At 38.1% G+C, this 14,725-nt stretch overlaps 1 protein-coding gene across 1 annotated transcript in view; it reads right to left on the bottom strand.

Annotated features, from left to right (window-relative positions):
• LOC126455438 (Down syndrome cell adhesion molecule-like protein Dscam2) overlaps positions 1-14,064 on the bottom strand; it is a 77,100-nt gene extending 63,036 nt beyond the window's left edge. The window contains exons 1-2 of the mRNA XM_050091187.1: positions 13,939-14,064; positions 11,645-11,784 (exon numbers count right to left, since the gene is read on the bottom strand). Of these exons, the coding sequence (XP_049947144.1) occupies positions 11,645-11,764 (120 nt within the window). The 5' untranslated portion in view covers positions 11,765-11,784; positions 13,939-14,064. The remainder of the gene's footprint in view (positions 1-11,644; positions 11,785-13,938) is intronic.
• Positions 14,065-14,725: the final 661 nt, after the last annotated feature.

The raw sequence follows: 14,725 nt of genomic DNA on the forward strand, positions 1-14,725 counted from the left end.
AGGCATAAATACTAACATACAGGAAACCTTACTTGTAAACATAGAACTTACTTCAGGTCTAGGCTTATGATGCAAAGTGATGATGAAATGAGTTTCCCTCCAGTGAGAAAGTGTACTACAGACAACATATTAGAGTCAGACCATACAAAGGAACAGATCCACTGAAGGATTTAAGATTATTGCAGAAAGCAGTGGAAGTCTTTTGGAGTTGGGAAAAGTTCAAGAGAGAGTTTTACAAATGGCTGTACACACCATAAGATATGAAAGAGTTATTACCAGGGCTGTACAGTTGGCCACAGACATGGAACTTAAGTACGACATGGAAGATTTAGAGAAGCATCAGCTTATACATGAATCAGAAATTAAATATGTTTGTGCTTGTAGCACACAGGATTGTAGAAAGCCAATTATTCACCAGTAGTTGATTGATGTACAGAACTATGTCACAGAACTGTGATGTCATTAGCATTCAGGTTACTGATCTTTCTTTAGTGTGAGTATGAGTATGGGTATGGGTGTGGGTGTGTGTGTGCATGTCCCATCCCTCCCCCTCCAACACACACACACACACACACACACACACATGTGAGAGTTGTGCTTGTGTGAATATTGTGTGTTTGCTACTTCTGATGATGGACATAGCTGAACATTTCTAGCACTTTTTTTCATTTTGCCTTTCTGCAACTTAACGCATCCTCTATGTGATTACTAGGAATCTAGCCTTTCCATATTGCTCTTATTCCTTCCTGGACACTCCACAATAATTGTTACTTAGCTGGTATATGATGTGGCTAATTTCACACATAGCCTTCCCTTTTAAAAGATAGGAAATGTTTGACTGGAATTTGCAAGTTGTGAAGGCTGGGTTTATAGCTCAAGTCTAAAGCCTGTGCCATCAGCAGGGGAATGAGCAATTCTGGCATAAGGATGCACTAGAATATTGAGTAGATTAGGTGGGGAGATGGACTACTGCTTTGGCTGATGATGGTGGGATTATCCATCATTTCAGAGCATGGCAAGAGGTATTTAAAACATGCTAAAAAGGTGTGGTTGAATTTTTTAAGACCTGTGTAATAAGAGAAGCACTGGTCAGTGACTGGCTCACTGTGGCTATAGATTTGTTGGTGTCACAGGGAAATATGCCTTGGGAAATGAGTTTCTGAGCCAGCTGGCATGATATTGTTAGTCTTCAGAGACTCTGGAAATGTAGGTACATTTAGCTAACTCTCTCTGGTATTAAAATTAAAAAATAACTAGAATGATTAGGAAGAAAATGGAAAGAACACATCAGTAGGATAGAGGCCGACAGACCACCAAAACACTGTATAAATACAATCCAACAGGATGAAGATATAGGGATTTAAATCAAATGAAAGGACTTGTACTAAATATACATCCTAAAAGATGTAGGAGTTATTCATTACCCTACTTTACTTTGCAAATGCAGTGCCAACACATGCCTAGACTATAGGGTAGGCACTTTGTAATGTGGAACATGTCACAGCAGCCAAATGGAGGTACTGTTGGTGGTAGATGGATCTACGATGCACAGAGACTTTTATGGAGCCAGCTGTCAAAATTAAATTCAACCTGCACTACCAAAACATGTAAAAACATCAGCCAAGAAAATGTGGGGGTGTTTATTAAAAAAATAAGCCTCAGAATGTGGTTAGTCAGCACACACTTCAACAAATGACTACTACAATAACTTTTCAACTGAATTTATGAGATTATTCTATTAATGCTTCGCTTTTGTAACAGTGTGGACTGAGTCCCACAGAAGTACGTCATGGGAAACAAAAGGAATTAGAGTGTCTAGTATTAGGAAGAAGAAACTGCATATAGAGGTGCCAAAGTTATTTGAATCCTAGATTTTCTTAAATATGTGAGCACATACAGAACAACATTTGACACCATAGTTAAACTAGAAAAGCATACTCAAATGACAAATTAATTTTAACTGCAAAAAATTAAAAAGAAAGCTGTTTGATGCCACTAAATGCTAATGATCAATGGCAGAGCCATATGTGAATCCTCCCCCTCCCCCCCTCCCCCACCCCCCCATGAACCATGGACCTAGCCGTTGGTGGGGAGGCTTGCATGCCTCAGCGATGCATACAGCCATACCGTAGGTGCAACCACAACGGAGGGGTATCTGTTGAGAGGCCAGACAAATGTGTGGTTCCTGAAGAGGGGCAGCAGCCTTTTCAGTAGTTGCAGGGGCAACAGTCTGGATGATTGACTGATCTGGCCTTGAAACACTAACCAAAATGGCCTTGCTGTGCTGGTACTGCGAATGGCTGAAAGCAAGGGGAAACTACAGCCGTAATTTTTCCCAAGGGCATGCAGCTTTACTGTATGGTTAAATGATGATGGCTTCCTCTTGGGTAAAATATTCTGGAGGTCAAATAGTCCCCCATTCGGATCTCCGGGTGGGGACTACTCAAGAGGATGTTGTTATCAGGAGAAAGAAAACTGGCATTCTATGGATCGGAGCGTGGAACGTCAGATCCCTTAATCGGGCAGGTAGGTTAGAAAATTTAAAAAGGGAAATGGATAGGTTAATGTTAGATATAGTGGGAATTAGTGAAGTTTGGTGGCAGGAGGAACAAGACTTCTGGTCAGGTGACTACAGGGTTATAAACACAAAATCAAATAGGGGTAATGCAGGAGTAGGGTTAATAAAAAATAGGAAAATAGGAATCTGGGTAAGCTACTACAAACAGCATAGTGAACGCATTATTGTGGCCAAGATAGATACGAAGCCCACGCCTACTACAGTAGTACAAGTTTATATGCCAACTAGCTCTCCAGTTGATGAACAAATTGAAGAAATGTATGATGAAATAAAAGAAATTATTCAGATAGTGAAGGGACACGAAAATTTAATAGTCATGGGTGACTGGAATTCGTCAGTAGGAAAAGGGAGAGAAGGAAATGTAGTAGGTGAATATGGATTGGGGGTAAGAAACGAAAGAGGAAGCCTGTGCACAGAGCACAACTTAATCATAGCTAACACTTGGTTCAAGAATCATAAAAGAAGACTGTATACTTCGAAGAAGCGTGGAGATACTGACGGTTTCAGATAGATTATATTACGGTAAGACAGAGATTTAGGAACCAGGTTTTAAATTGTAAGACATTTCCAGGGGCAGATGTGGACTCTGACCACAATCTATTGGTTATGAACTGTAGATTAAAACTGAAGAAACTGCAAAAAGGTGGTAATTTAAGGAGATGGAACCTGGGTAAACTGAAAGAACCAGAGGTTGTAGAGAATTTCAGGGAGAGCATAAGGGAACAATTGACAAGAATGGGGGAAAGGCATACAGTAGAAAAAGAATGGGTAGCTTTGAGGGATGAAGTAGTGAAGGCAGCAGAGGATCAAGTAGGAAAAACGACGAGGGATAGTAGAAATTCTTGGGTGACAGAAGAAATATTGAATTTAATTGATGAAAGGAGAAAATATAAAAATGCAGTAAATGACGCAGACAAAAAGGAATACAAACGTCTCAAAAATGAGATCGACAGGAAGTGCAAAATGGCTAAGTAGGGACGGCTATAGGACAAATGTAATGATGTAGAGGCTTATCTCACTAGGGGTCAGATAGATACTACCTACAGGAAAATTAGAGAGAGCTATGGAGAAAAGAGAACCACTTGTATCTGTATCAAGAGCTCAGATGGAAACCCAGTTCTAAGCAAAGAAGAGAAAGCAGAAAGGTGGAAGGAGTATATTGAGGGTCTATACAAGGGTGATGTACTTGAGGACAATATTTTGGAAATGGAAGAGGACGTAGATGAAGATGAAATGGGAGATATGATACTGTGTGAAGAGTTCGACAGAGCACTGAAAGACCTGAATCAAAACACAGCCCCGTGAGTGGACAACATTTCATTAGAACTACTGTCAGTCTTGGGAGAGCCAGTCCCGACAAAACTCTACTATCTGGTAAGCAAGATACATGAGACAGGTGAAATACCCTCAGACTTCAAGAAGAATATAATAATTCCAGTCCCAAAGAAAGCAGGTGTTGACATATGTGAAAATTGCCGAACTATCAGTTTAATAAGTCACGGCTGCAAAATACTAACGCGAATTCTTTACAGACGAGTGGAAAAACTAGTAGAAGCCGACCTCAGGGAAGATCAGTTTCGATTCTGTAGAAATATCGGAACACATGAGGCAATACTGACCCTACAACTTATCTTGGAAAATAGATTAAGGAAAGGCAAACCTATGTTTCTAGCATTTGTAGACTTAGAGAAAGCTTTTGACAATATTGACTGGAATACTCTCTTTCAAATTCTGAAGGTGGCAAGGGTAAAATACAGGGAGCGAAAAGCTATTTACAGTTTGTACAGAAACCAGATTGCAGTTATAAGAATCGAGGGACATGAAAGGGAAGCAGTGGTTGGGAAGGGAGTGAGACAGGTTTGTAGCCTCTCCCCGATGTTATTCAATCTGTATATTGAGCAAGCAGTGGAGGAAACAAAAGAAAAATTCGGAGTAGGAATTAAAATCCATGGAGAAGAAATAAAAACTTTGAGGTTCACCGATGACATTGTAATTCTGTCAGAGACAGAAAAGGACTTGGAAGAGCAGTTGAACAGAATGGACACTGTCTTGAAAGGAGGATATAAGATGAACATCAACAAAAGCAAAACGAGGATAATGGAATGTAGTCAAATTAAGTTGAGTGATGCTGAAGGAATTAGATTAGGAAATGATACACTTAAAGTAGTAAATTAGTTTTGCTATTTGGGGAGCAAAATAACTGATGATGGTCGAAGTAGAGAGGATATAAAATGTAGACTGGCAATGGCAAGGAAAGCGTTTCTGAAGAAGAGAAATTTGTTAACATCGAGTATAGATTTAAATGTCAGGAAGTGGTTTCCTGAAAGTATTTGTATGGAGTGTAGCCATGTATGGAAGTGAAACATGGACGATAAATATTTTGGACAAGAGGAGAACAGAATCTTTCGAAATGTGGTGCTACAGAAGAATGGTGAAGATTAGATGGGTAGATCACATAACTAATGAGGAAGTGTCGAATAGGATTGGGGAGAAGAGAAGTTTGTGGCACAGCTTGACTAGAAGAAGGGATCGGTTGGTAGGACATGTTCTGAGGCATCAAGGGATCACCAGTTTAGTATTGGAGGTCAGTGTGGAGGGTAAAAATCATAGAAGGAGACCAAGAGACAAATACACTAAGCAGATTTAGAAGGATGTAGGTTGCAGTAGATACTGGGAGATGAAGAGGCATGCACAGAATAGATTAGCATGGAGAGCTGCATCAAACCAGTCTCAGGACTGAAGACCACAACAACAACATGTGAATCCTTCAGTGAATCTTTCATAAATTGTAATAAAATTGGTGAATTCTTGCCACCAATACAAATCCTAGTGTGATAGAGAGAAATTGCTCAAGTTTTAAATCTTCCCTGTTTCCAAGATCTGATGTTATGAAAACCATAATTTCTCTAAAAAAAATTAAAATCTGAGTGCTGGGATAAGGTTCCCACTAGAATAACAAACTAGTCCCTTATAGTACAAAGTTAGTATAAATGGTTGGAGGAATTTCATAAATTCACTGTAACTACATAACTAACATATTATCACAAAACTCAACACTCATACAGAAAAACTCAGGAAGTTTTGTACTGTTCAGCTGCACTTCAAATGTCCGCCATGAGAGAACAGTGGTAAGCAGTCAGGCAAGATGGTGACAGACACTGAAAAAGCATATGTTGTGCTTGAAAGGCATTCACATCCATCTGCTTAAGAGTGCAATGACACTCAACAATAAAGTTCAACAAAGATCCACCAATTGCCAATTCCATTTTTGGTGATGGTATGCACAGTTCAAAGCTTGAAGATGCCACTGCAAGAGGAAATCAGTGGGTCAACATGCGGTGAATGAAGGAATGGTTGGCACATGCTGGAGAGTTTTGTACTTAGCCCACAGAACTCAATGAACAGAACAAGAAGAGAGCTGAGCATATCGTAGCTAACCATTTGGAAGATCTTAAAGAAATGACAAGCTGAAGACTTACTGCTTGCAATTGCTGTAAGTCATGACTCCTGATGGCAAAGTCAGATGTTGAATTTCAAGTCATGACCTCCACACTCTCCCAACCTAACCAACTGTGACTCTTGTGTGAGATTATGTGAAAAACTCAGTGCTTACACTTTCTCTACCAATAAACCTACCAGAACAGTGGTGGACCTAGGTTTCATCTATGGTTACGAACTGATACAAAAACTTAACTTTATTGGACTGAAACATCCTAATGACACTTCTCTTGTTCTATTGTGTCCGCCCCAGTAGCTGAGTGGTCAGCGTGACGGATTGCCGTCCTCTGGGCCCGGGTTCGATTCCCGGCTGGGTCGGAGATTTTCTCCGCTCAGGGACTGGGTGTTGTGTTGTGTTCATCATCATTTCATCCCCATCCGGCGTGCAGGTCGCCCAATGTGGCGCCGAATGTAATAAGACCTGCGATATGGCGGCCGGACCTGCCCCGCGAGGGGCCTCCCGGCCAATGACGCCAAACGCTCATTTCCATTTTCCATTTGTTCTATTGTGAGTAAACATGGCACCCATGTTGTGTACAGCTTTCTTATGTCCAAATCTTCAGTACATATTAAAAATGAAGAAATTCCTCCAGCTGTATTTAAGGTTTCAATTTTATTTTGGCAACTAGTTTCAATGTTGTAACAACATCATCTTCAGGCCCATACACTTGTTGACGTCAACTGCGCACGGCTGATACTAGAAGTCAGTGGTGAGATATGGACGTGTTCCATGTGGGAGGTGGTTACTAACCATCTTCCACATGGAGCACATCTGTATCTCACCACTGACTTCTAGTATCAGCCATACGCAGTTGATGTCAACAAGTATATGGGCCTGAAGACGACGTTGTTACAACATTGAAACTAGTTGCCAAAATAAAATCGACACCTGAAATACAACTGGAGGAATTTCTTCATTTTTAATATAAATTTACACCGGCTGACGTCCCACTGTCCTCCATTTCAACTATGGATGTACGAAAATTTTCAGTCAGTGTGCAATGCACAATTCTTTCTGAAATGCCTATAACATCTTTCATTTTATGGATTTTCTTCATAATTTCTGACATGGTCACCCAATTATGTTAATCACTATCATGTTCATTTTGGCAACTCTTGCAGTTTCACTTAAATTCTGTCGCCCAGTGTTTTACTGTTGTAAACTAAGGAGCAGACTCCTCCAAAGTAGAATCTACCTCAGCTTTAATATTAGTTGGACTAGGACCTCTCAAATGGAAGTATAGCATCATGTAAGAATTACTGGTTTTATCTACATTTAGAAATCTGTGAAGAGCATTCACTATTGATGGCTGCCAGATAAATACTAAACAATGTAGCATTGTCAAACTTCAAATTTAAGCTTTATAAAGTTCATACTTTCTACCATACAAGAACCCGTACCTATATGCCAGGTCAAGCACTTCAGGAATGCCCTTGTTACCAAGAAGCTTGCCAAATTTCAAATGTGTGCCATTCATGCATGGTTTAAAAATTGATAATGAACTGCAGAAAACTAATTTTTGAAATTTTATGATAAAGAAATGCATGTGTAAAAATAAGCAGTGATACTAAGTTTGATGTGGAATCTTATATATGTATTTTCTCCCTCAGGTATACCTTTACTGTTCCTAGTACTGAGTAATAAAGAATGGCTTTGCATATTTCCACCTGTCATGCTTAAATCCCTTTTCAGTGCTTGATCTTGGAACTTAATGTTTCCTACTTTTACAAACCTCTGACATAAACTGAACAACAGATGCTGTTCCAAATCAAATGGAATTAACAGGGCCCAAATTTGAAGGTTTTAACCTAAAAAGGGCTAAATCATACTTAAAGGCTTAATGGAGCTGAACAGCACCTTCACAGAAAAAAGTAGACACTAAAGAGGATTCTTTTAGAAAAAAATTTTTGTAAAAGATTTTCTGAATTAATGCTAAAGAAAACCATAATATGAAGTTCACATTTTAAGAAAAGTCATGATAAACAAATTTATACACTGCACTGAAATCAAGAATGTGTAAGGTGCAGTACTGCTTGTCCTTATAGTTTGATAATGTGTCAGCACACTGCTGCATCAGTGCCATTTAAGTCTTCTTATTTTTGTAGTTCTGAAGGTATAACAGTAAAGCCCAAATTGAAATCAGTACTGTGTATGACACATAGTTGCCACATCATCACTTTGGGAACATGTCCACTCACTGCTGCATTGGGATATCTTCAATCAGCCTTTACTTAAATGCTGTCAAGCAATAGAAAGGTATATTAAAGGAACAAATCAGTGACACGAGTATGTTTATTTTTGTAGTTACAAAGTAAAGTTGCTTGATGTGTAGACTTACTCTGAATTGTGTGCTCTAAGTTTAGTTTTTTCCTGCCCAAACAGAAATTGTCAAACACTGGTATTTTCCATCACTGGATTGGGGAAGAGACTTATCTCATAACTGACAGCCAAGTAAATTTTTACCAAGCCTGTCAAAAACATATAAGTAAGCCCAAGTTATTTTTATCATTCATTTTATCTACCAGTCTTCTTGTTAGTCATCTTCCCTTGGATTTTAAAATCAAATTTTAAACTTAGTTTACTGACATGTCTATGTGATTCAATTAAAGATATGAATGTAATAGAGGGAAACATTCCACGTGGGAAAAATATATCTAAAAACAAAGATTCTGTAACTTACCAAACGAAAGCGTTGGTACGTTGATAGAGACAATAGCAAACACAAACACACACACAAATTTCAAGCTTTTGCAACCCACAGTTGCTTCATCAGGAAAGAGGGAAGGAGAGGGAAAGACGAAAGCATGTGGGTTTTAAGGGAGAGGGAAAGGAGTCATTCCAATCCCGGGAGCGGAAAGACTTACCTTGGGGGGAAAAAGGGAAAGGTATACACTCGCACACACACACATATCCATCCGCACATATACAGACACAAGCAGACATATGTAAAGAGCCCCAATTTTAATGCCTTCCTGGATAGTATGAGCAGTCACAGTGTAGTAGATATGTAAAGGCCTTTACATATGTCTGCTTGTGTCTGTATATGTGCGGATGGATATGTGTGTGTGTGTGTGTGCGAGTGTATACTTGTCCCTTTTTCCCCCCAAGGTAAGTCTTTCTGCTCCCAGGATTGGAATGACTCCTTACCCTCTCCCTTAAAACCCACATCCTTTCGTCTTTCCCTCTCCTTCCCTCTTTACTGATGAAGCAACCGTGGGTTGTGAAAGCTTGAAATTTGTATGTGTGTGTGTTTGTTATTGTCTCTGTCAACATACCAATGCTTTTGTTTGGTAAGTTACAGAATCTTTGTTTTTAGATATATGATGCAATTAAAGTGATGTTTTACATGATCACATTCTTACTTTTTAGTTAGTGCCATGTTCTTAGTGCTTGTTTTAATTTTAGACAAGCCATGATAAAAAGCCACATTTCCTTCAACACAAACATTCTGCAGCTCACATTATGAACACCACTAGGAAGAAGAACAAAGAAATGATTCAACCATTAATTTCTTCCATGACATGTAAATCTAGACTTGCATGAGGCTTCAGTGTAGGCTTATGTGCAATGGAACATGCTAAAGAGCCCCAATTTCAATGCCTTCCTGGATAGTATGAGCAGTCACAGTGTAGTAGATGAGATGCCATTGTGCAAAAATGATTAGAAAAAGGTTTTAGAAAGGCTATTGCTAATATTAAAACAAACATTGGTGACCACTACATTTGGCTTTCAGTTAATGAGACCACTGACAGTTGTGGCAGATTTATAGTTAATGTCATGGTGGGGAAATTCCACAGCACCAGGAAATCCATACACCTGTGTAAAGAACTGGAGAAGTTGAATCTCAGTACTGCAGTGTGCACAAAGTCAGGAATGTCAAATGCATCCTATGTTCAGTAAAAAATAGAGATGATAAATTTTTACTGTTAGTGACAGAATGTGCTGCCAATTTCTTAAAAGAGGGAGCAACTGTGAAATAATTGTATCCCGGTATGCTCCATTACACCCGCCTTGCCCATGACCTACAACACCTAGTGCAGTAAATCAGAAATAATTTTCCTGAAGTAAATAGAGTCATGCTCTCAGTTAAGAAAGTGTATCGCAAAGTTCTAATCCATATTCTGTCCATTACGTAAATAGCTTGAAACATACCTCTCCCACATGAAGCCAAACTTACACGTTGGTGCAACTGGCTCTAAGGCACCTTTATATTATGCTGAACACTTCGAAAAGGTCAAAGAGTAAATCAAGTTTTACTGAAAAAGCCAAGATGGCCCTTAAGAACGACAAGAATGTTGGCATTTTTAAGAGCTCACTTTCAACATCAACCTGTTGCAATCCAACAACTAGAGTCCACATCTCTACTACTGAAAGATGCTGTAGACATGATCTCCAAGCTCCAGATGTGTCTGCAAGAAAATGTCATTCAGTTGATACAGCATGCATTATTAAATTAAGGAGAATTTTTGTGATGAATCTTGGATATGAAGATTCGGAGGAAGTGTCCACCATTATTCGGGGGAGAAGTTTGAAGTTGGACTGTATTTGAGGCTGCGAGCAATTGTGTTGATGAAATATGCATCATTGGCCTTTTGTGTTGTAGAGAGTTGTTTCTCAGCCTACAAAACTGCACTGAGAGGCAACAGAAAAAGTTTCATTTACAAAACTTAGAAATTTGATTAACTGAGGACTGCAATAACACAATATAATTTAAAATTTCTTGTTGGTTGTAGTGATAGGCCATAGCCTGTGGACATACATGGGTATGCATCTCAAGTGTGTATTTTTATGTGAGTGACATACAAAAAGAATTTTTCAGTAAAGGACTTAAAGCCATTGTAGCATGGCTGTTTGTGCCTCTCCCCCCCCCCCCCCTCCCCCCCTAATATAAGGAATAGTTGAATGTTTATTTTCTAAAGGAAACTAGAATAACTGTGTCAAAATTACAAAAAAAATTCCAAGTTAATATTACTGTTCACTATATTTTTTATTAAAATACCCCATTAATGCTAAAATAGTTTGTTTGAACCTAAAAAGGGTTATTCCAAGAAAATAAAGGCTTTATCTACCAGAGGCTGCAGTCATGTGTATGTGAACTGCATTTCCGTGTGTGCTTGTATGTGTGTTGGTCATCTATTTTCAACAAAGGCCTTGATGGCTGAACGTTTATATTGTGACAGTCTTTTTGTCATGCCCATTGTGACTCAGCATCTCCACTATATGGTGAGTAGCAACTTTTCTTTTCATAATACTGTTACATTCCATCTTGGATTTTCCATTGTTTGTAGTATTAATAAAAAATATCCATAGTCTAGAAGTTATAGTCACACACAACCCACATCTTAGGGTCTATTAATAACATTAAAATTGTGTTAGGATTGGAACCCACTTGTTTCTTTTTGCAGCCATTGGATATTTCATGGGCAGACTCACAAATTCAGCTTGTTGCATCTTTTCTCCTCTGTATGAATAAAGCTAGAGTTTCTTGTTCCTCTCTTTCTGTATGTACATAAACTGAGAGACTGTGGTACAAATATAATAAAAATGAAATAAGGTTCTTCACTTACCAGAGTCATTCCATCTAATGATCTCATGTATATTCTGTACTGCTTGATTTTTCCATTAGGGTATAGTGGTGGTAACCACGAGACAAGCATTGTTCTTAAGTCTGCCACCAATACCTTCATATTTTCCGGTTCACCTGGTACTGTAAAATATATTTACTCTCTCTTATACTATCCAAAAGCATTTTAAAAGTGTCAATCTAATAAGCAACAAAATAAATAAATTGCTACAATAATTTACTGTTATTGTAAAGCAACAAAAGTAATACTAGATATGTGTTTGACATACATTTGAAAATGCATAAAGGAGCAGCTGAATCTGTCAATACTCAAAGAAATTATATTTGCAAAGCACAATTTGCAGATAAGAATTTGAACATTTATAGATTTAAATAGATTGTATCACATTTCAAATCATGTGTTGAACTACAATCTGAAACACATTTTTGAAGCTAAGCTATGTATCAGAGACAGAAAGGAATACTAATACCTTAACTGTTCCAGTAAAAGTACCCTACCATTATTACCAATATTTCACCAGGCAGCTGAACAACCCCATACGAGGTCTCCTGGACAATAATGCCATATGATCATTTCTTTTCACTAAACTTCAGTGAATTGGTGCTCAAAAAGTTTGAAGAATTTTAAGGTTCATTAATAATGATGTGATTAACAAGTCCCATTTCCCATACACAGGAGACATTGAATAGTGAAGAAGCACAAAACAAACAACTCAAGCACAGGATCTTAACTTACAAACTTGTATCCATCTTGAAAGCACAAAACACACATAGCTAAAATGTCCTGCTACTGCAGTCCAACTGCCGAGTGCCCTGAACATCTGTCTGCTCCTCTGCCCTCTTTGACAAGACCACTGGCTAATGAGGTTGACTTTTTATAGTATTACAGGAGTGTAAATAGATTTTGAACAAAAGGGGTGAGGGAGGGATGCATGGCACAGTCGGCTCAGGTGAATTCAAGCAGTCCACTGAAAAAATCTTTTAGAAATGGATGCATTATAGAAAGCACTGTCATCACATACCCCTTTTGCTCTCCACTAACTCCTCCACCTCATTCCAAATCAGAAATGGTTCTCATAACTGAGTACTGTCCACGTTACCAGATTGAGCGATGTTTGCCATTTGGATTACTAATGGTAGAATATTGAGCAAAATTTGTAAAGAAATGCAACCATATTGATATTTTTGTTTATCAACACAATTTTTGTATGACAAAGACAAATCCAGGTGTATTTTTATCCAATGATTTTAATTTAATGTTATTTGTAATGATATTTACTGCTTCAGTGTCACGTGAAATACTGCAACTCCAAAGTTCTACAAGTCTCCAAATACGGACTATCTACCATAAACAGGTAAATAGGCAGTTGTAGTAGAGTGTACATATTTTTAACTTCCCATAGCACTAGCAAATGAATCAGGATCACTTTTCTTCTTCTTTCTTGTTACAAACTTATCCGTACTAGAAACTATCACAACAGCACACAGCACAAAAACAATAAATGGTAGCACTTGCATTTAATACAGCTGCAAGTAAGAACTGAACTGGTTAACAAAACAATGATTCCAAGAAAGGCCAACAAATGGTCTTGGCTAAAATAGGAATGGCAATAGCTAATATTGCTGTAAATGTTTAGATAGTTTAAATCTATTGTTGGCCTTGCTAACTATCGATATTGTGTATCCCTTTTTCATCATACAATTGAAAATCAGAATGTCTTTCAATTTCCAGAGCCTCTGGTCTCCTCCCTTGGCTACATCCTTGCACTGAGCCACACACAGAACAAAGAATAAGGATCACTTCATGGCAGGGACAGGTTGCTTTCTTTGCATTAATTCTCTTCATCCCATTGCTTTGCGCAGTATGGGTTTATGTGCAGTACTCCCCTCATAACCCTCTAAATTGAACCAATAGAAAGCATATAAAAAGTAACTGGGAGTGTCTGGTGTTGCCTGAAAAAGAATGCAAGTTCATAAGCAAAGTTGCTATTTCTAGATTGTGCTTTTGTAGCTGTACACACTGAAAGCCTCCAATGCATTGTGAATGGCCATCTTTTCTCATTCTACTGCTTGAATTCAACTCAGGATTTTCTGATATTCTTTAAGTTTTCAAATAAATGATTTTCTAAAGTGAACTTCCTTTTAACACATATATTTTGGTACTTTTAATTTATGAAATCTGATTAAAAGGATAGAATGGAGATAATGTTGACTAAATGGTTTCAAGCAATTCAGAATCACCATCATAGATTAAATAATTAATTGGATGAAACTAACATGTGTCATACCATCCTCTTGTGTTGCACAGATGATAGGTTGGCTGCCCACACCATCACCTTTACTTGTGAAGGCTCGAACTTCTATGCTGTAGTTGCAGAAGTGATCAAGTTTACTCAGTTCCACTTTTTGATCTCTTGTAATATGTTCTGAAGGCATAAATACCTCTGTGAATAAAGATTGAGAAGTCTATATCTGGATAACAACAACAGCTCAACAATGTCAGCATCATTACAACTACAATTGACGTAATAAATGTCATATGAAGCATCATAAACTAGTCCTTCCTCACCCAATAAAATATCCCATTTCCTTACATTATGTGAAGGATGCATACTTGCACTGTAGGACAAGTCAACTTAATCTTTCACTGTTAAACATGTAACCCACGCATCACAATTTAAAACAACAAGTTGACAAATGTGGGTCATATATTTTAAATGAGAACTATTTTGAAATAAAAATAAAACAAGTAGAATTCTCTTAGCTATTATATTTTTATGTGAAAGCTTATGCTTTAATCTACATTTTTTACAAAATTTTCCTCAATATTTGGCATGCTTACGTTTGTTTGTGAGTATTTGAAATGTCTCCTGTGACTGAGAATCCTGTCCGTCAGTTGTGAAATGGGTGAGAGCTTCTAAAGATAGCAACATTATTACACACAAATAAGAAAGACCAATCTCAAAGTAGATAAGGAGGATGGAGTATGCTTATGAAGACCACAATACCTTGTACTTCGTAATTTACTCCATGCAGTACAAATCCATCGTGTATTATCAGCGGA

This window comes from Schistocerca serialis, chromosome 2, assembly GCF_023864345.2.
Source record: "Schistocerca serialis cubense isolate TAMUIC-IGC-003099 chromosome 2, iqSchSeri2.2, whole genome shotgun sequence".
In the NCBI taxonomy this organism is placed as follows: Eukaryota; Metazoa; Arthropoda; class Insecta; order Orthoptera; family Acrididae; genus Schistocerca; species Schistocerca serialis.